Source organism: Tachysurus vachellii, chromosome 21 (genome assembly GCF_030014155.1).
Source record: "Tachysurus vachellii isolate PV-2020 chromosome 21, HZAU_Pvac_v1, whole genome shotgun sequence".
Lineage (NCBI taxonomy): Eukaryota > Metazoa > Chordata > Actinopteri > Siluriformes > Bagridae > Tachysurus > Tachysurus vachellii.
The window spans coordinates 7,617,604-7,638,417 of record NC_083480.1 but is presented as its reverse complement, the minus strand read 5'-3'; the positions used below and the strand labels follow the sequence as shown (position 1 = coordinate 7,638,417).

Here is a 20,814-nt window from a genome sequence, read left to right as displayed (position 1 = left end):
AGGAGACTGACTGAATTAATTAAATAAAACCACTAAAATTACTCATTGTCTTAATTTTTAATAAAGATAATTTGGTACTGCATAATATATTTTAAATATATCCATCCAAGAGCAGTGTTGGATGCGTGTTTTCTCTAATATGATTAAATGCATCAGCATACAGGTGCGTGACAATGTTACTTTTATATGTATAAGCGCTTTATACAATATAATGCTTGCGACATGCGTCATGACTCGTATCCAGTTTTTCTTTTGCACGCTGGTAATAAAAAAAAAAAAACCCGACAGTACCTGCCCGGCAGCAGTTTTCCCATAAAAGTAAATCGGGCACTGAAATGACAACACTAACCTGTCGTAAAGAATGTCTTGATCGACTGGGATATAGCAGCTCTTTTGGCCTCCCTCTCCATCTTTTCATGGCGTTTCTGGTACCCTGATATGTTTTCGTATCATTTTTAATCGGTCAGTCAGTCTCTGTCTCTTCCACCAAGTTCATCTCTAATTTCAGCTGCCGCATCAACACTGATTGGTCCTTTTCACAAGCTAGGGTGGGACTTATGATTTATTGGGTCCCTCAGATGTTTGTCATTGACTGAATAATTAATAAATACCTCGTATCGGACTAAACCATTTTTAGGGAGGGGTGACGAGCAGATATTTGGAGACTTATTATATCAAATTGTATGTTTCTGTGGTTTTCATTAAGATCTGTGGCATAAGACTATTATTAATATTAATATAATTAATATTGTCACCTGTAATTGTCACCACCTTTCACCCCACTAGCGACGGCCCTAACCGTATCACAGCAATCATGAAATCAGAGAACTACCAAAAGATTTTGGAGCAAAATGTCCTAAGTAGCTTAAGAAAACTTGGTTTGAGTCAAAGATCATGGGTCCTCCAGAAAGACAAAGACCCAAAGCTCACATAAAAAAGCATGCAGGAATGGTTGAAAATGGTGAGTTGCGATCTGTTGGTTGACTGATGTCTTTTTGTGGGTGACCTTTCAGGTTTGCTTCGAAAGCAATCATCCAGCTTTGGTGCCCCTCTCTCGATAAGATAATATTGCATTTTAGCATATTTTTAGAAGTTAGACATTTTTACCTGTAAATTAACATATACATACATAGTTCAGATACAGCAGCAGGTATATTGAAACATGCATTTTCTATAAAGTTACTTTGAAAAAATATGCATACAAATAAACATTAATTGAATCGAATGTAAGCATCTAACCTCTTCAGCTTGGAAATTGTAATAAGTAGAAAAGACAGCATCAAGTCCAGATATAAAAGGCTGGATGCCCTCACAAATGATTTGGCCCTCAAGACTGACCATCCATTGGTGAATGCAGCTTCCTGGTTTTTCACCTAAAACATTTAGAAGAAAAAAACAATGTCAGCAGCCATATCAATTATACATATTCTATAGCCGAATGCAAAGGAAACTAAAATCGTTTTACCCATTCACAGAGCCCTGTTTTTCATGTTATGTTGATCAAGGACTGGTCTGTACTGAAACCTTAGTCAACATGTGTGTATATATTGCGGATTATGAAATTGTTTTTCTTATTTTTATAAATTATTTAATTTAGTCATTTTTTTCTTCAATATTTATAGTCATCACCCTCACCTCACCCAAACCCAGACGTTCATTCAATTTCAGAACACAAATGAAGATATTTTCAATATTCTTTCATGATTCTGTCTCGAAGCACAAATGTGCTTGCATGACAGGCAAGAACAAACCTCAGAATTAACTTGGCATAGGGATTTAGTATCTCATGTTGGTTGGAACTCTCTTTGTTATTGAGAATATCCGAGTCAGACAAACAGGTCTACTTTACAATGGCACAGTCAAAAAGAGAGTGTAAAATAGGCTCAGTTCCTGTATCCATAATACGTCTTTGTTTTAATTGTAAATATAATGAATTATGTGTAAACAAGCAAAGAAAAAGGGTGCTCACCTATTAACTCGCAGTGGGAAGACAGATCCCACTGCGAGGGGGAAAATCCATGTGTGCTCACTGCAGTTTTCTGTTTCAAAAATACTGTTAAGTATTGAACTGAAAATGGCAAAATATATTTTGCAGTCACCCATTATTTAAATATTGTGTGACTGACAGGTGTTTCTTGTTGCCCAGATGAACCCTCGGTTTTGCCTGTAAAGCGTTTTTTTTTTCTTAATAAAAAGGATGATGAGGGACCTATTTATGGGACAAAAGCATTTTAAAGATCAGAAAATGGGGAACATCAATCAGAGCCATTGCACAATCATTGGGCAGAGTCAGTACAGCAAAGTGGATTGTCCTGAAAATAAACCATGATCATAGGTGCAGAATGAATTCAGTCTACACCAACCTTTTGTTTGCAAATTTACAGTGAAGGAATTGCTTCATGCAGTAAGACCATGACACAAAACACAATGTCAACACAACAAAAGACGTCATCAAGGTATAAAGTGGATGGCTTTAGAATAGTCAAGTTCGTCACCAGACTTTAACCCAACTGAGCATGCATTTAACCTCTCAATAAGGAGACTGAAAAACCCACCAATACAAGCAACTTGAAGAAGCCACACTGCAAGCCTAGAAAAGTATAACAAAATTAGAATGAAACATGGCAATTGATGCCAGCTGGTTGCTTGGCTTGATTCAGTGTTTGCAAGCAAGATATGCCACCATTTGTTATTTACTTTTATTTACTTTAATCGATTATAATAATTTTCCTTACCTAAAAAACTGTGTGGTCTGGCACCTAAAGTTGTTTTAAACATCTAGATGTAAATATCAGGAAAAGCTTTCAGAATCTCTTGATGTGTTTCTCTTTTATTCTTTCGAATACAAGTCTCGAATACATGTCTCACCCAATAAAAATCTTTATATTGGGTGAGACATTCATCCAGAGCATCTGTATGACTTCGGGTATACAGGTGCATCTCAATAAATTAGAATGTCGGGGAAAAGTTCATTTATTTTAGTAATTCAACTCAAATAGTGAAACTCATGTATTATATAAATTCAGTACACAAGTATTTTAAGCCTTTAGTACTTTAATTGTGATGATTTTGGCTCACATTTAACAATAATCCAAAAATCTCAAAAAATTTTAATACTTTAAAAGCCCAATAAAAAAATTGTTTTGGCCTTTCGTCCACACTGAGACAGCGTTTTAAGTCAACGAAAACGTAGCTGTTGGAAGACGCTCTCCAAAGCGGATAAATTTGAAAATGGCGTCTTCGCGTCTTAGTGTGGACTGTGAAGACGGTGGCTTTTGAATACTATGATGCATTTTTAGTCATGTGATGCAGTCGAAAGCAAATAAACGCCTAGCGGAAATTACACAGGTCAAAGCTTTACTCATGCGCAGTAGGGAGATGTAAGCATTTTCATACATTTCAGTGTGGATGAGCAACTTTTGGAAAACATTTGAAAATGATAATGTGGACGCGGAGCGTTTTTAGACGTAAACTCCGTTTTCAAATATATCTGGATTAGTGTGGACATGGCCTTAATGTATATGTAAATTGATACATTTCCATCTGTTTACTCAAACAATGCTGATTTTTGTGTTTATATATTTTGTATTTATGCATTGGAGTATTTTTGCATTAAATCTAACACAAAAAGAAGTCATTAAATTATATAGAAAATAATCAAGACACAATGTACAGTAAATTTACAAGTCCAAAGCATAATACTAGTGGTAAGCATGCGAAGCCACTTACTAACGATATAACTCAAAAGAATAAAAATATATTAAACATGCTTTAGCAAATACATTATAAAGCAAAAAGAAAAGCTAAAAAAGAAACACTTCGAGATGATAAAAGTCATTCTAAGGTAGATTTCCCAAGGTACGTATTCTCAGCTCGCTGTCTGGAGACAGAATGTTGAGTGGAGCTCTGGGGGATAATTTTAATAAGGGGAATTATTAAGCTGTTAAATATAAAATAATAGGAATTCAAAAATCCAAAGACAGCAAAGATATAAGGAAAGAAAAATATAATGCAATGGAAATTCAGAGCTTGGTCAGATCATTCTAGAGCATCTTGAGGAACTGATCTTGGGGTGATTGCTATTTTTGCAATAAAGTTTATTTTTGCTTTTCTCATCCATGGCGTTTGTGAGTTTTATATTTACAGTACTTATCATGTATTGGCATAGATGCAACAACATCAAGGTGTGTTTAAAAGAAACAAAAGTGGTCATTTAGAACTGTATAAAAGCCAGGGTTACAACTGTATTGATTCAGATGATATGCAGACACCTTAGCCTTTCAAGACTGAATTTGGTACCTTAAATCCCTTGTCTTTTGAAATGATTGATTTTTTTTTATTAAAGAGGTTTTCTACAACAGATGACTGTTCTTTTGAAGGTTTTTTTCCAAGACCCCAAGCTTTTGAGAAGTTGTTTGAGAAGTTGTTTTGCTGCTGTATATTTACAGTGTATAGTTTGTGCTAGAAACTTCTGCAGAATATATTTTCCCATATTGTTCAGTGACAAGCTAACAGTGTGCTTTCTCTCCTTTTTAGCTTGTAAACAGGAATGCAAATTGGGAAATTGCAGCTACTGAAATAGATCTGGAAAAAAAAAATCGGATTCTGGTATAGGCAAGATGAAACCCTTACAGCTCATCTGTCAGGTCAGTTGACCTTTCTGGTAGAAAAGACATTACATTGGTAATCCAGGACCACAAAAGCAATTTTGGTGGACTTTTTTACCCAAGATTATTTCCATTTACATCAACCTTTGTTAGCAATTTCCTCAGAGTGTGTTATGCTGTTCGATGCCCTCTGCTCAGCATGTGTTTAGAAATCTGGAAAATTTGCTTTTTTTTTTTTTTTTTTTTTTAAAGAAAGGTAATTTGGGAGGTAATTTCCAGATATTCAGAAAATGAAAAAGATTTTATGAGAAATCTGGTGATTACAAAGTTACCAATTACAAAACATTGTAATCTGGTTTGTCCAAACTGATTACAGAATGCAATAGAATATATATCTAAAGTGATCTGAATCCCAGATTTAAAAAGAACTTTTTCATAAAAACTGACACCTTATCAGACACTTTTGTAACATCATGCTTATTTAACCTTCTGCTAAGGGTAAACAAATCTTGCAAGTGCAATTTTGTGAAAACAAAAATACTTGTCTAAACAAATTTGTTTTAAGCAATAAATAAAATCCAAATTTCAGATAATAAACAATTCCTGTTTTTCACTGATTGTTTCTCTCTGTTTTCTCAAAAAATGCAATTTTTGGTTTCAAATGGTTCAATGGTAAATTAAGAAAAACAGATTAATGGGACAGATGAGTGGTCTTTAAAACAGCAGTTAATAAATAATAAAAAATGAATGATACCTAAATGAAATTGCAGAAGCTTTTGATATGAAGTCACAATTGCTCCAGTAGGTATTGCATATATAAAAACTGTATTATAGCTAGAAAATAAACTTACAGGAAGGAATACATTTGTTTAGTTTTTATCAGAAGATTTATAATTATTTCTGTGGGTTTGCATGACATTTAGCCAGTGCTCCGTATACTTTTTTTTTCTTTTTTTTCTGCTACCTTAGGATTTTTTTTTACTTACTTTCAGAAAATTGTTTATTGCTTTTTTAATATCATTTTCTTTTTATACAGAACTGCAATATGCAGTATGAAAAGATTAAGGACTTTAAAGCTCATGTCCGGAGTTTCAGACATAAGAAGGTATGTTAATTATTCATTGGAACATTTCAAAAGCACTACATGCAGAGAGTAATAGCAATCATTTTACATAGTCTTAACACAGCAAATTATACACTTAGACTTGACCCAAAAATGAATTGGAATGTGACTACTTTAAACAAACTTAGTTTCTTTGCTTGTGTCCACAGGAAGTGACAAAACTTTTCGATACAGGTAATTTGTAGTCCTTTCTTAATACATTATTGGGTGTGCTATAGTGTTTGATTGCATGTAGTATGGATTCACTTACATGGGTAGGATAGGATACTTTGAGTGTTAGCATTGGATATCATGAGTCAGAATCATTACCATCATAATACTGTATTGATCCCCTTGAGGAATGCAATCTAATGTAAATAAAATATAATAATTAAAAATAAATATTTTTAATATTTATTTAAGTTTTATTAAACTTATTGAAATGCACTGTTCAAAATATAACAGCAGTGAAAAACAGATGGCAGAAAACAAAAAATATCAAACTATATTGATACAAATTATTCAGCGTATTGCACATGTAACAATATATTGCACTGAAAAAAATTATTGCACAAAAATATAGGTACTGTGCAATGAATGAAACTTTCAATCTTATTAAAATACACCATTTGAACTATGTAGCAGCAGTGAATCAGACAGCAGAAAAAATGTCAGACTATAATGATACCACTTATACACATGAAACAAGTGATTGCACTGGAAAATAATTATTGATCATACTAGCATTATATAATAAACGTGGCTTGAAAATCTATAATGATATAATGAACTAAGTGTCTAACACTCAGAGGGAGAAGTTATATAGTTCGATGGTCACAGGCAGAAATCTCCTGTGGCGCTCTGTAGTGCATCTTAGATGTATTAGTCTGTCACTGAACATACTCCTCAGACTGACCAGCATGTTATGGATTGGGAGTTGTCCAAGATGGAACGTATTTTGGACAGCATCATCCTTTCAGACAGATAATCAGAGAATCCAGCTCTCAACGTTTCTGGCCTTGCGGATCAATCTGTTGAGTCTGTCAGTGTCTGCCGCTCTTAGCCTGCTTCCTCAGCATGCCACAGCATACAGGAGAGCACTGGCCAAAACATCCTCAGCAAAAATAGGGGCAGATCTTTTTTACTCTCCAGCTCGAAAATCCCACGTCTTGGTATTCAAAATGTTCTTAATGACCCACGGTTTGTTATTTGAGTAACAATGGACAGTACTTGTTGGGAAAATTGTAATTGGTCAGTGTTTTTTCCATGGTGACATGATTTAAATCACCTGAGATGATGACTAAGACACTAGGATATTGGATACTTGGAAAGTCTGCAGTCCAAGGTCTGGCTGTGTTGGAGGAATCACACAAAGACTCAGGTTTTGTTGCCAGAGGAATAAGGCTTTTATTATCATGCAGTAACAGCCTGTGCCAGTCTGCAGAGAGACTCCCACTCTAACTCATCGTTTCCCATACATTCCTACACATCATCCCAACTTCTGTTTCATATCTAGGGCCCCCCTGACTATATGAACTTTGTAGGTCTAGGCTACGTTATCATACATGGTTACATTCCAATGCACATACATTGGACACATTAAGCTACAATATACCATACATGTGGACCATATCACCCACATTCCTGTGCGCATTCACAGACACCTAGTTAATTTCCACGCTGATATTGTTTCTATATATCACGATGAATAAAATTCTTCTACAGCTGCAGTTCCACGTCTGGCCAAGAACAAAAGCTGTGGATGCTATGGGTACAGATTCACCAGAACTGGACAGTTGAACTCACCTTTACTAATTATAGACTTTCATGAAAGATGACTAGTTGAATTGTAGTTTTCACCAATAGTTTTGCTGACTGTAACAAAATCTAAAACTAATTTGAGGAAGGAACCTGCAATTTGATTATCTAGAATTCACATTGTAGGTAATTGTACTAAAATATTTTTCTTTCTCTATTCTATCTCTTGTTTTTTGAAGTGGTACATAAGGGACCAGGTAAGATGTGACACTATATTCTTCCATGTATAGCGTATGAAATATAATGTATGCCTAAAATTATTGGTCTGTTATGGATATTACTAATGTTGTATTTTTATAAATTTTGCACAGTTTACTTTCCCATATTTGTTTTCCTGGATTACATAAGAAACCCAAAGCAGACTCAGCCACTCATTGGTGAGTGACTTTGTTTGTGTGTTTTTGTATTTGTCTTTTTTCAGTAGTTCCCATTGTTTATTTGCTTATATAAAATTGTTCATAGGTTTCGACATGGTGACGATGTTTATTACTCCTGAAAAAATTGGTGCCCTTTACCTGTGCCATGTATGTGAGGAGCATTTAAGCACTAATGATGTTGTATCACATCTGTGCTCTGTTCAACATTACTTCAATTACTTGGTCAGTGCCTGCAGTCATAATCAATATAGATGCCATTTGTATTAAATCAAAGACTGAGGAAATATTTTCTTTCTTTGGTTCAGGCGAACACTAATCCAGAGTTGCTGCATTTTGCTTGGCTCACTGACTCCTTGGCTTATCTGAAAACCACTGCTTCAAAAGAGTACAACACCAATGGTTCTGGTAGCCTACGGGTAAAAACAACTTTATATAGAAAGAGAAAGATGGGGTTTTCTGTTGTTCTCTATGTGGGAAGACTCATCATTGTGTCTGTGTGTGTCTTTGTGTTCATGCAGGTTTTCGAACTGCCAAAGATGATGCTGAAGAGGTGTAAAAAAATGCCATATCATCAGGGTAATCTTGTGTTCAAGCGCTTCTGTTTTTTCAGAGGTGTTGATTAATGTTCTTTAATAACACAGGACTCTGTACCCAGATGCATTTTTTTTCTAACTTGTAAACTTCATAAGGAATAAAAGGAAAACAGGGTTTATAGTTGTGTTGTAGACAGTTTACAACATTACACATAATTATAAAAGTATAAAAAGTTCATTCTTGTGTAATTAAAGAGATTAAATTTTTTGATTGAACAACTGTTATGACTGGAATAAAACATTTTTATCACTTATATGCTCTTATCAGAAAATAAACACACCACCCCATCATTAATTATTTTTCAGTGCACACCATTGTGTTGTGTTCTGTACATAAAAATATCATAAAAAAACCACCGGTTTTTCTGTTTGTTGGGAATGGACCCCCAGCAGACTGTTCTTTGTTGTGACTCCAAGCCTACCTCAGTAATATAATAAAGAAATGCTGATTTCCTGGAACTCATAAAATGTTGCCTGGAATTTGTCACTGACCTTTTTATAAACGTCTTATCTAATAACCTTTTTTTGTCCTTCTGTCCTCCATAGCCATGTCGATGTTTTCCAAAACAGTCAAGCTAAGAGAATGTATCCAAGGTTAAAGTCATTTTATTTCAGCTATTCTCATACATCTGTGTATTTAAGTAGATACTTGTTATGTCTTACATTTTTTAATCTCTTGCTATGCAGGCAGTATACCACGGAGGAAAACAATTCAGGAATACATTGCAGACCCAGCCAGAAAGAATCCGTTATTGGGTATGACCTGTTCATATACGGCACTGGTCACGGATAACAGATTTATCAACCGCATATATTAAAAGAGATGTTAAAATACAATAAAAAAAATAAATAAACTGTAACCATGAAAAGCACTGAAAACTAAGGAGCAGAATACAATTTCAATTTGTATTTATTGCAAAGCAAAAGCAGGAACAAAACATGCAAGTCAGAAAAGAATAAAAAGGTCATCAGCTTCAGTTTAAATTTACATTTTGTAAATATGTTCGGTACTCACATGGCACACACACAACAATGAACAAAGGGCACATTATAGAAAATCAATAACCACTTCAAAATCATGTAGATATGTTTATAGATGTTACTAGAAGCTTCTATCATATAGTCCTATACACACAGTTGCATGAAACATTTACAGAAGTGTTGGACCTTTCTTTGACCACAGAGTGAGTAATTCGGATTGATGTTGACGGGTGTTTTGTTTGTTGTTTTTTTCAGGCCTAAACTCACTGCTTGAGTACTCTTGTCCAGGATTTTGTGGGTATCTCTGTGTTCTGTGCCAGAAAAAAATTCCAGCTGTTCAAATAATCTCCCATTGCATCAGCTTTGACCATGTTTATTGGTATCTGGTGAGTGCTTATACTGTAGGTGCAAATTAATCTTAATGGGCTTTTATTTACAGCAGTTTTTAGTGACACTGACCATTTATGTTCCAGAGAGTTTTTACTCCTCTGATGTGATTCATTCTTTCTTGCTTTTTTTCTTTTTTTCTAGGAAGCTGCTCACCCAGGCACTTTGGACCCTCCCAAAAGCAGTTACAATCACTTCTCCCCCATTCTCAACAAGAAGATTCTTTATGTGGCCAATCAGGCACAGACTCTCTGCCCTCCAGTGGAAATAGAGGTAATGCGATATTTAACTTAAATTTAAAACTCTTGGGTCAAAACTGTTTTGGGTCAAAATTGTAAAATGTATTATATTATTAAGATAAATATTAACTGATCTAATGTACATACATGTATGGACATATTGTAGATTATTGTGAATTTCCCCCTGACATGAATCTTTAAAGTTTAATTAAAGTCTCTGACCATCCATCTATCTATCCATACACTTTACCTAGGTGTTCTGAACTGATAAAATAAGTTGAGAGAATGTATGTAATAAGAGAGACAATTAGTACACAGTGTCGTATGAAAGACCCTCTAATTATATATTGAGCTAAACCTAACTGAACTTTACATAAATGACCCAAAACATTGCTATAGTGAATATTCTTTCACAAGTTTATTTACACAGGTTATGGAGGTTATCTAGTATACAAGCTGAATCAGAACTCAGAATCTGAAGAATTTCTGCCAGTAAAATTTGTCTCCTTAGGGTATCCTGTCTCCATTGCATTTGACTGAAGCATTATTCTGATACAGCTAATAACATACAACAGAATGATTTTTTTGTGTCTCATTACATCTGTGTAGGATATTTAACCTACAGTCTGTGATGTTTGGTATGAGTGCTTTTCTCATATCATTATTATAGAAAAGGGCTGGACTTTGCTGTCCATCCTTATTAACAATTGTTTAGGTTCTCTCTGACACCTCTGAATGAGTCATCTAGTGGCAGTTCCTTACTTAAATAGCAGACACTATTGTTTAATTTTTTACACTTGACAGGTTAAGAGATGTAAATTATAACTCTGTTTCTCTTTTTCCTTATTGTGCAGAGTGTGCATCTGGATTTGGACTCCTTTAAAATCATTAACTCCTCAAGCTATGCTAGCGGTAAGATAAAGCTAACATGGTTGTAATCATGATTCAGCATTAAATTTTTTATCTGCACAGGAAACTAAAGGCACAAAAGAACATCTAAAACCAGATGCGGTGCAATGATGTACTATGTTGTAAGATTTATATTTTGCATGCTAGGCATTGCACTAGCTTTGTTGACCAATTACTGTACAACTGTATGGACGAACTACCACCCAAGATTTATTTTCTTCTTGTCCTTCCACATTTAATGAGAGGTTGTATATGACTGGTTAAAATGAAACCATGGTTGCACATTTCTTTTTTCTGTCAAATAGAAAGTGTTCTTAAGTTGTTTGAGTTATCATTTGCACCTGATTATACCTGATTTGGTATAATGTGATAAAAAAAGGAAAAAAAGGAAAGTTGATTCCCAAAAAAGGAAGTTGTATTGTTTCATTAAAAGGAAATTAAACCCTGAAAGTAGTTAATTGCAAGTACTATATTTATATTTTCATTAAATATTTTTGTGAGAATATTGTTTGTTGTCAACATCTATATATTCTCATATTTGTTTCTATAGTTCTGGAAAATCTACAGAAAAAACGGCAAGAAAGAAACCAGAGTGAACTAAATTTTAGTACTACACGACGAGAACGGATCGGTAAGTCCCATTTAATATTTGTCTCACTTAGCTAAAAAATTTTTTTTAAAGATTGATGCACATTTCTTTCTCTGCTTGCCATCCTGCAGTGTTTTCTCCAGAAGAGCATGAGTCATCTGTTAGCACAGCAACCACAGACAGCTCATCAGAGCAACAAGAGAAGAAAACACAAATGGGTATGCATTCCTATCTACTGTCACATTTGCTAACGGAAAACAAGAAAGATCATCATTAGTTTTAATGTTTAGGTCAACAGAACCTGTTCATTTTGGTACAATGTAAATTCCAGAAAAGCATAAAAAGAACACCCCCCCCCCCCCCACACACACACACACACACACTTTTTTGTTCATATCATTTGAAATTCATCCTTCTCGACATTCCAAATACTCGAAAAAGAAAGGGTTGTTCTCTGTAAAGAAACTCCATATATTATATACTAAACAATACATAAAACCAGAGACCGTGAGAGCAAGGGGGAAAAAGAGAATAGTACAAGAATAACATTTTCTCACTTTTGTCGCAGATTCTCCTGTCGTGCAAACTAGAGATGATCCACCATGCAGAATTTTGTGTGTCGTAAGTTCCTACATGTTATAAACAAACACTTGTCACATACAAATAGAGACAACCTAACCTAAAACCTAAACATAAACATTTTTTAGTAGCCGTTTTATGTTTTTGTTTGATTATGCCACTGTTGGAAATGTGTTATTTAACAGTTATTCTCTTCATGTCTGACACAGGAATGTGACCTGACGTTAAACTTTATAATAGACTACAAGAGGCATGTAAAGGAAGCGCAGCACAGACAGGTGGGTTTTGGGTCTTCTGACTTCACACTGTATTACAGGACTTTAAAGGCTGTTTTTTTAGTATTTATTTCTCTACTCCAATCTATTCTTGCAGATGTTACTGACACATCAGACTGTTATTTTTTCTGTACGTGCTCATAGTCATTGCTGATGAACGAAATTGGTTGTTTTCCAATATCAACAAATTAGTCATTTAAACCATGAGACAAAAGCATGAAGTAACTAACACAAGTAAACATGTCCAGCATAATGTACTGCAAGTACTGTGTCATGTCCAGTGTATATATAAATTTCTTCGTCTTGCAAGCTTTGTGTTTGACCACTCCACACCCATGAGACAGTGGGACCTGTGGTAATAAAAAAAAAAAAACGATGATCTTCTAAAAATGAATCTTTCTAATTCCAATCACCACTTTGACCAGTCTAGCTGAGTCCAATGAGCATACTAAACTAAAATGAAGAAAAGGCCAGTTCTGTAGACTGGATGAATGCAGAAATGAGGTTTTTGTAGTTAGTACTGAGATGCTCACAAAGTACATTCTTTCAACCACACAGCCCACTGCACCCCACAACACTGTCCTTATATTTCTTTTTTTATTTTACATCCTGAAGTCAAAACACTCCACCTGCTGTTTCTTTCTTGGAAACGTTGGGCCTTTTCCAGATATAATAAAATTCTACTTTTACATTTTACACTTCCCATTATAATTCACTTTAATATGACTTTAATATGACTTTTAAAAAATGTGTATATTTTATCCCGGTCATTAAGAAGGTTATTTATTTTATTTTTTTTATTTTTCACCGTGAAGCATTCTTATTGTGTGTTGAAGACATAATGGTTATGTCAGGATCACTATCCCTTGTCCATGTTAATTATTCTAAACTCATTATGCTCAACATATAGCTAATTTATCCGTTCTAAATGGCATGTTTAGCTTTTACACGTGATCTTCTCCAGACCTTTATCAGTATGCCTCCACAATGCATGGATTCTCTCAGACTTCAGCTGCATGTGTCCCACGGGAACAAGGCTTCTCTGAACAGACTAGCTGACTTTGACTGTAACTTCAACTTTAGAAGAGGTACAATGGATGCTGCTCTGCAGACGATCTCTGATTAGACCTGCCAAACCAATGATGTTATTGTTAGTTCACAAGCTACAAAAGCATATTCATGCTTGACAGTTGCACCTAAACAATTTGTCCTTCTTGTTGAGTTAAACCGTACTCCATTAAACCTTTAACAGTAATGGTGCTCAAAACTACTCACGTCACCTCTTTTACAATTACTTAAATTCATATAGGGCTAAGAAATATCTCACAGACTTCATCCCGTTGCACATCTCTACCCCATGTCTCATATAATATACTCGGTGAAGTGATGATGCTTTAATAACAGTTCCTCACATGCACACCCATAGACAGTGTCCTTGTATTGATCATTATAAATTAGTAACTCTGTGTATTTAGACACAGTATTATCATGGCTATTAATAATTTTCCTGTTTTGTCTGTCTCAACAGAAACTCATTGAGCTTTTTGGACCAGGTAATATGCTAACAAAAAAATTGAAATGACCTTAAATGGTGACAAAAGAAAATCGTAGTAACAGACGGATGCTTCATTAATTGTGTGTCTTGGTGCTGGTTGAGATTTAGTGCTGCTTCCTTGCTAAATATTTACTATCGCTTTCTTTTTATCCTGTTTCCTTTTCTAGGCCAGTACAGTGGTAGGTATATTTCATTACAGAATTTTTTAGATTTGTCTAACTGAAATTTAAAGCAGTAAGCTGCAAATAACAATCAAGAAATAATACAAATATACAAATGAAGTCCTGCGAACACATGTGCCCATGTTCCCCTGTTGTTGGTGTCTCTGCTTAGGAGCCATCTCTCAGATTAAACTGTACCAGTACATGTGGAACCGCAAGGCGTCTACCCCAGTCATAGGTGAGATGCATGATGCATGATGCCACATCATTTTATGACGATTTTTGTTGACAATATGTGCTTTGCTATAAATTAAAATTAAAATAAAATACATTTTTGTTTGATTTAATTAATTATTGAATGAATGATTGTTATGTACTAGCTAGAAAATGTATTTGTATGTGTCTGTGATTATTTCATATCAAAGTTGCTCATGTTTTGATTTTGTATGTTTTTTTTTTTTAAGGCCTTCCACTGCTCACTGTGTTTGTACAGAGACAAATACATGTTACTACACCATTCTACCTGTGCCATGCGTGTGAGCTTAACATCCCTGTCTCCTCCGCGTCTTCACACGTTACATCCGAACAGCACTGCTTAAATGTCTTTGTAAGGGCTTTCTCAAACACATCCACATTTCCTTTTTTTAAATTGTAGCAAGACAGTGCATGCTACTATTATACATTCACTTGTACATTCACTTGAAAAAACTATGAATAGCTATCGGTTAACCTGCTTAAACTCTATTTTGCAATAGTCATACTCCAAACCAGACCTTGTTTTTCTTGGATGTCGGAATTGGCACCAGATTGCACAAGAAGAAGAACGGTGTCAGGGAAAGCAGAAGATGGTCCTGCAAGTAAGGAATGAAGTGTGCTCAGTTCAGTTCAGCGTACTATTCAGACTCTACTATTTTGTTTCTCACATATTCAGTCTCTTTTTCATATACACAGAGGCAGCTTGTATAAAAGGTACTAGCAGTGCTAAATAAGCATTGTTTTTCAAAAAATACAAATGCAGTGGTTTATTTTTGGCATCTATAGATTATTTTAAACTTTTGTGAAACTAATTGCAATATTACCACCAGTCATTGTGAATAAAATACACAGAAAGGCATATTAAGAACTGACACACGAGCTGATTTCTTTCTATCTCAGACTCTAGATTCATGCAGCCTTACAGTGACTGTTGACACCCCAATACAGTGAAATACATTAGGGTTTATTTTGTTCAGCCCATGTTGCTGACACATCATAAGGGTTTGAAAAAGCACATTTGAAATACAATCACAGGTAATGAACAATTACAAGGTAGATTATTAATTCCATGTTTGCATACCTTCTAGCACCCAAAATTATTCTTATGTTCAAAGCCTTCTTTTATCACGTTTTGAGCAATATCACAGTTTATGTGATGTGTTGTTGGTTGTGGTGTGATGTAGGTATATGTGAGAATTTTTTCCATTAATGGAAAGTTTTGTATTAGGTAAAGCTGAATGTGTCGAATACAAAGGAGTAAATGATGGATGGATGATGTGCTAGACATTTGCATACATATTCACTCGTACTGAATGTAATCTTCAGGTGTGTGAACTTCACCGTAAGCGGTTTACAGAATTCAGGACCCTGGCATATGAGAAATGTAAGAATTTCAAGTAATTTTGTATATCTGAGCCACAAAAAGATGTAATATAACAAGTACCTCTGTTTTACTCACTCTTTCTAGTCATGGAAACAATTGAGAATCACTGTCCAAAACTGAAAAAATGTATTCAAGGTTTGTATGTTTATGCTTTTTTTAACGACATTATATTTGGCTATATGCATCTCCTATTTTCTGGGTTACTTAACTAAATTAAATAACACTGTGTTAAATTTTATTTTCTGCAGTTGAGAAGCGAGTGACACTGCAGTCATTCTCGAAAAGTTTAGAAAGAAAGTCTCCATTGCTTGGTAAGCAGCACTGCCTACTGTCACACTGGTCTAGTTACTCTGTAGCAGTGAAACACTGTACACTTACTTTCCACTTGCTTGTATACACCTTCCCTTGTATATGTTTTTCTGCCCACATGACTACTACCATTTTGTTGTCACTACCACTAACGTTGTCACTACCACTAACATATTGTCACTGCTGTAGTGAGGATGATCCGCCATGTTAAAAATGCTTGGTCAGCAGAGGTCCTGTGGTAGTCCATTTGCTATTGATATTTGGTTTAGAGAAGTGTGAATGGGATTCAGTTGTGATAATGTAAGTCCCAAATGGTGCATTTGTGACTATATTGTGAACATGGACTCAACATTTACTTTATTGCCAGGTCTGCACTTCATGGTGAAATATACTACAACCCAGCATTATTTCAAATGCAGTTATCTGTGCTTGCTGTGTGAAAAGATACTTCCAGAAAGGCATGCCATTACCCATGTTTTGAGCTTTCCACACATATATGCATATCTTGTAAGTATTTCAGATAAAAATCAACAGATTGTTTCAGGTTGAGTCTGTAGGGAAATGAAAGTATGGTATACTCAGTAACACCTTGGATGTGTTTTTCCTTAGGATATGGCCCATCCTGGTTCCTTGAGGAAAGAAGATTCGGAGCAGGTGTCTCTTATCTTGGACTTGGCACAGCAGGCAGAGAAAATCACTCCTAATATGACTCTATGGGTGGGAATTTTTTCTTTGCGCTATTTATTTATTTATTTATTTTTAAAAGTTCTGCATTTTTGAGAGTGGGACTTGGCCAATGTATGGCTTGGTTTTGCTGAATGTTTTAGTAGAGGCAGTTCCATTTACTTAAACAGTTAATCTCCTTTATTGCTCTTGATATCTATAGTATGAGATACATTTTAGAACTACAGTATAGATAATGTCTTCCTTGTTTAACTAGTAACAAGGAGATAGTAAAACATTTAGTATTGTGCTGTTGTGAAATACGTATGACTTTGGATGATTCTATAAGTATTTTTGGCAGCAGAACTTTTAAAACATTTGTATATGTTTTATGCACATTTTTTTTTAAATGTCCTGTTAATATTCATTTTCAAGGAAGTGGACATGAGCATTGGAATGTTTAACAAAATTGAAAAAAGCTCCTATATGTCTGGTGAGTAGTTTCTTTCTGTGATGCATTTGGTATGACTTTTTAAAATCTGTTTAGTTAAAATATTTTATTTAGATTTAATTCAGTCCCTAGGCAAATGCATAGCTTATGGGGATAAGGCTGTAAAGCGACTTGCTGTACATAACTAACTTTTATTCTTTGCTTTTTTTGTAGCTGTGAATGTGCTGCAAGAGGTTTTTAAAGACAAAGGACTGGGAGAACTCAAGCCTTCTGTTGTTCCTGGAGCAAGATTAGGTGTGTGGAGCTGTTTACTTATTTTTGTCTCTTTCCTTTGCTAATTGGTGGGGTAGAAGTAGGCTGATAAATGTGAATACCATCAAATCACTGGCTACATTGTTGTGCTGGTGGGTACCTTATAAAATGACCAGTGAGTATAGCTGCATGGTGCCAAATAAAGTGCCCAGTGAAATTAAATTAATTTAACATAATTATTTTTAATTGAATGAACAATGAGGGGGGCACGGTGGCTTAGTGGTTAGCACATTCGCCTCACACCTCCAGGGTTGGGGGTTCAATTCCCGCCTCTGCCTTGTGTGTGTGGAGTTTGCATGTTCTCCCCGTGCCTCGGGGGTTTCCTCCGGGTACTCCGGTTTCCTCCCCCGGTCCAAAGACATGCATGGTAGATTGATTGGCATCTCTGGAAAATTGTCCGTAGTGTCTGATTGCGTGAGTGAATAAGTGAATGAGGCACTCCGTCCAGGGTGTATCCTTCCTTGACATCTGAGATAGGCACAGGCTCCCCGTGACCCGAGGTAGTTCGGATAATCACTAGAAAATGAATGAATGAATGAACAATGTATTTTGTATAATTGCTTTTGTTTCAGATTTTGAATTTATTTAATTGTATTTATTTATTTTATCCAGTCTCTACATTTAAGATAAACAAGGAGAATACCTCTTCAGGTGAACTACACGGGCATACATCATCAGACACAGAGAAACTGAAAATTGATGAAACCTGCACCATTACACCCATGCCAAAAACCGAAGAGAAAATGAATTCAGAAAGCCCTGATCCCTTAAATACAGCACATGAAGAGCTTCTGAAAACCACATGTATATCCTCAATGCAAGTACAGGATGCTGAACCATCATTAGCAACAACAGATTTGAACTTGAAAACTTCAGACCCTCAAATTCCTTTCTTAAACGATGAGCAATCTGAGCCCCTGAAATTAGTCCAGAAGACTGTGAATCAAGAAGAACGTTCTGACCACAGCTCCACAGTGGATGATTTAACTGTAAAACTTCAAGACTCAAGTGTACCTGAACTTCAAGACTCAAGTGTACCTGAACAGCAGAGTACAGACCTGGGAAAACCTGCCCTGCAGCTGGAGGCTCTGCAGGAGCCAGTGCAGGCTCCAGCTTGCTTGAATCCAGCAGGTCTGTATAAATGATGTATTACTGTATGTATTATAAATGATCAAAGATTTGGTACATACTTTTAATGATTGTACATGTCATAAATCAAGTGAATGATTATTTCATAAAAAATATTGTGTGCTAACTGTAGTGGCACATATATAAGCTAAAGGATATTTTGAATGACTAAAAGAAATTAATTCCATTATAGAAAGATGTGAATCTGGCATATACACCATGAAGAGTTCTCAGTTGACATGTTAAAACAACAGAAATGGACAAGGATAAGGAGCAACTTTGACAAATTGTGATGGCTAGACAACTAGGCCAGAGCATCTCCAAAATCTTGTGGGGCCCTTAGTTGCTCTGGTTAAGGGAATTGTTTGGTCAGCGTGTTCACGTGTTTCATAGAATAAATATCTATTTTATATCTACCACAGATCATCAGACCCACTCAAATTGTTCTGAAATCGAGCGCTACCTGAAGACACCTCACAGACAACCTGTAATAGGTCAGTACTGCAAAGAGAAACAAAGAGTTGATTAAAAACAAAAGATCAGCATTTGGTGGAAGAATGAGGAATCAGTCAAACAGTTGTTGTTTTTTTAAAGCTTTTTACACTGATAAGTAGGTAGAATTTGTGAATGTATAGAGAATGTATGCTTAAACATTCCTTGAAGGTAACTCTTGCTTCTTACAAGATATTCAGGTATTCAGTGGCATAGAATAATTTGACTAAAATATTCTGCATTTAGGAACAGTTAAGTTATTCATGTACTAGACAACTGTTAATCTGTTAATACTTATTCATATTGTGAACTCAAATTGGATAAAATAGTTCTGACCATTTACCACCTCTGAACATAAAATGTAAGATTATTATTCAGTTTTTTGTGTTACTTACTTGTGTGCTTATGTATGTGCTTTGTTTTTTTAGGTTTAAAAACTGTGATTGAATGTTGCAGTGTTGGTCAACAACCATTCTACATGTGTGTCACATGTGTAGAAAGATGTGAGGAGAGCGACATAATAAAGCATCTTTTGAGCCACGAACACAGACTCCAATATCTGGCAAGTGTTAAATCACCATACAGTTATTAAAGACATTGCTCATTAGCTTGTTTATTAATCTGTGTTTTTTATGCATATCTGTGTGCTGGCTTGCTTTTAGGAATCTATAGGAATCTGTGGTCCTGAGCCAGGCAAAGAAAAAGTGATGCCTGAATGGTTGCAAGCCCAAGCAGATATGGTAGAGAAGACGCAAGGATGTGGAAAGGCAGAGGTATTGCTATTGTGGCTGAATATTTGGGTCTGCATGCAAGACCAACTCTGGGCTCACGTGAGGGAGGGGCTTATGTTTATATTCACATAGAATTATTTATTACATACTATAGATCAGTCATGTAATATTGTTTGTCACTTTTGTGCATGCAGGTCTATAAATGATCAGACTCCTGATTTTATATATTAGTTAAATATCTAGAGAGTTTATCAAAAGGGATGTAAACTGTAAGAAATAAAAAATGCATTGTGTAAAAATAAGACGATGATGGTGGAGATCTTAATGAAGAACAAGAGGTTTATTCCAGCATAGCAGTGACAAAATACATGAAGTACTTTGGGTTCATCTGAGTCAGTAAGAACCCCGAGCAAATCCTGCTCAAGAATTATATACAGTTTTCCCTTTTGGTAATTTAAATGAGGTTTTGCTTTGAATATGTATTGAATGTAAGAACTGAGTGTCTCCCAAATGGCTGGGTCAAACCTTGTTGTCTAGCTGATGTCTTTAAATGTTAATCATGGTCACATACACCTTGTCTTGGTATTGTTACAATTGTTATCAACCAATTGGTCACTTTAAATGGTAATCGCAGTCACGTAGACCCTTTGTTCGTGGTGATCCTTGATGTCCTGCTGCCATTCCCATATTTATAATTGAATCAAGTATATACGTTTAGAGTCCTAAATGTATTACCTTATGATACTTAAACCTTTTTAGGAATGAGCTCTTTTAGATGTGTACCTTGGAATGGAATTTGGGTGCAATTTCTGTAATTTCTTACAAAACCCTTGAGCTTGCTTTTAAAGATTAGCTAAAGATGACTTAGACTCAGCAATTTTTCCATAGGTTTTCAGAGGGAAAACACATTTAAATGC

General features: G+C 35.3%; 1 protein-coding gene across 10 annotated transcripts in view; it reads left to right on the top strand.

The window, feature by feature from the left end:
* Nucleotides 1–20,814, top strand: part of si:ch211-199g17.2 (uncharacterized) — a 56,401-nt gene that overhangs the window by 13,226 nt on the left and 22,361 nt on the right. For all 10 annotated transcript variants that reach the window (XR_009650153.1, XM_060896832.1, XM_060896825.1 and 7 more), the window contains exons 2-34: nucleotides 4,537–4,646; nucleotides 5,644–5,712; nucleotides 5,880–5,904; nucleotides 7,707–7,724; nucleotides 7,839–7,904; nucleotides 7,990–8,126; nucleotides 8,210–8,320; nucleotides 8,423–8,480; nucleotides 9,044–9,091; nucleotides 9,185–9,253; nucleotides 9,734–9,864; nucleotides 10,010–10,138; nucleotides 10,959–11,016; nucleotides 11,564–11,644; nucleotides 11,734–11,820; nucleotides 12,171–12,223; nucleotides 12,391–12,459; nucleotides 13,985–14,009; nucleotides 14,179–14,190; nucleotides 14,345–14,410; nucleotides 14,637–14,779; nucleotides 14,928–15,029; nucleotides 15,754–15,811; nucleotides 15,896–15,946; nucleotides 16,060–16,122; nucleotides 16,488–16,627; nucleotides 16,730–16,837; nucleotides 17,219–17,276; nucleotides 17,448–17,528; nucleotides 18,159–18,677; nucleotides 19,097–19,168; nucleotides 19,595–19,728; nucleotides 19,829–19,939. Coding sequence is in view for 9 of the 10 variants with exons in the window: in XM_060896832.1 (XP_060752815.1) it covers nucleotides 4,620–4,646; nucleotides 5,644–5,712; nucleotides 5,880–5,904; nucleotides 7,707–7,724; nucleotides 7,839–7,904; nucleotides 7,990–8,126; nucleotides 8,210–8,320; nucleotides 8,423–8,480; nucleotides 9,044–9,091; nucleotides 9,185–9,253; nucleotides 9,734–9,864; nucleotides 10,010–10,138; nucleotides 10,959–11,016; nucleotides 11,564–11,644; nucleotides 11,734–11,820; nucleotides 12,171–12,223; nucleotides 12,391–12,459; nucleotides 13,985–14,009; nucleotides 14,179–14,190; nucleotides 14,345–14,410; nucleotides 14,637–14,779; nucleotides 14,928–15,029; nucleotides 15,754–15,811; nucleotides 15,896–15,946; nucleotides 16,060–16,122; nucleotides 16,488–16,627; nucleotides 16,730–16,837; nucleotides 17,219–17,276; nucleotides 17,448–17,528; nucleotides 18,159–18,677; nucleotides 19,097–19,168; nucleotides 19,595–19,728; nucleotides 19,829–19,939 (2,979 nt within the window). In the remaining variant the exon portion in view is untranslated. The remainder of the gene's footprint in view (nucleotides 1–4,536; nucleotides 4,647–5,643; nucleotides 5,713–5,879; nucleotides 5,905–7,706; nucleotides 7,725–7,838; nucleotides 7,905–7,989; nucleotides 8,127–8,209; nucleotides 8,321–8,422; nucleotides 8,481–9,043; nucleotides 9,092–9,184; nucleotides 9,254–9,733; nucleotides 9,865–10,009; nucleotides 10,139–10,958; nucleotides 11,017–11,563; nucleotides 11,645–11,733; nucleotides 11,821–12,170; nucleotides 12,224–12,390; nucleotides 12,460–13,984; nucleotides 14,010–14,178; nucleotides 14,191–14,344; nucleotides 14,411–14,636; nucleotides 14,780–14,927; nucleotides 15,030–15,753; nucleotides 15,812–15,895; nucleotides 15,947–16,059; nucleotides 16,123–16,487; nucleotides 16,628–16,729; nucleotides 16,838–17,218; nucleotides 17,277–17,447; nucleotides 17,529–18,158; nucleotides 18,678–19,096; nucleotides 19,169–19,594; nucleotides 19,729–19,828; nucleotides 19,940–20,814) is intronic.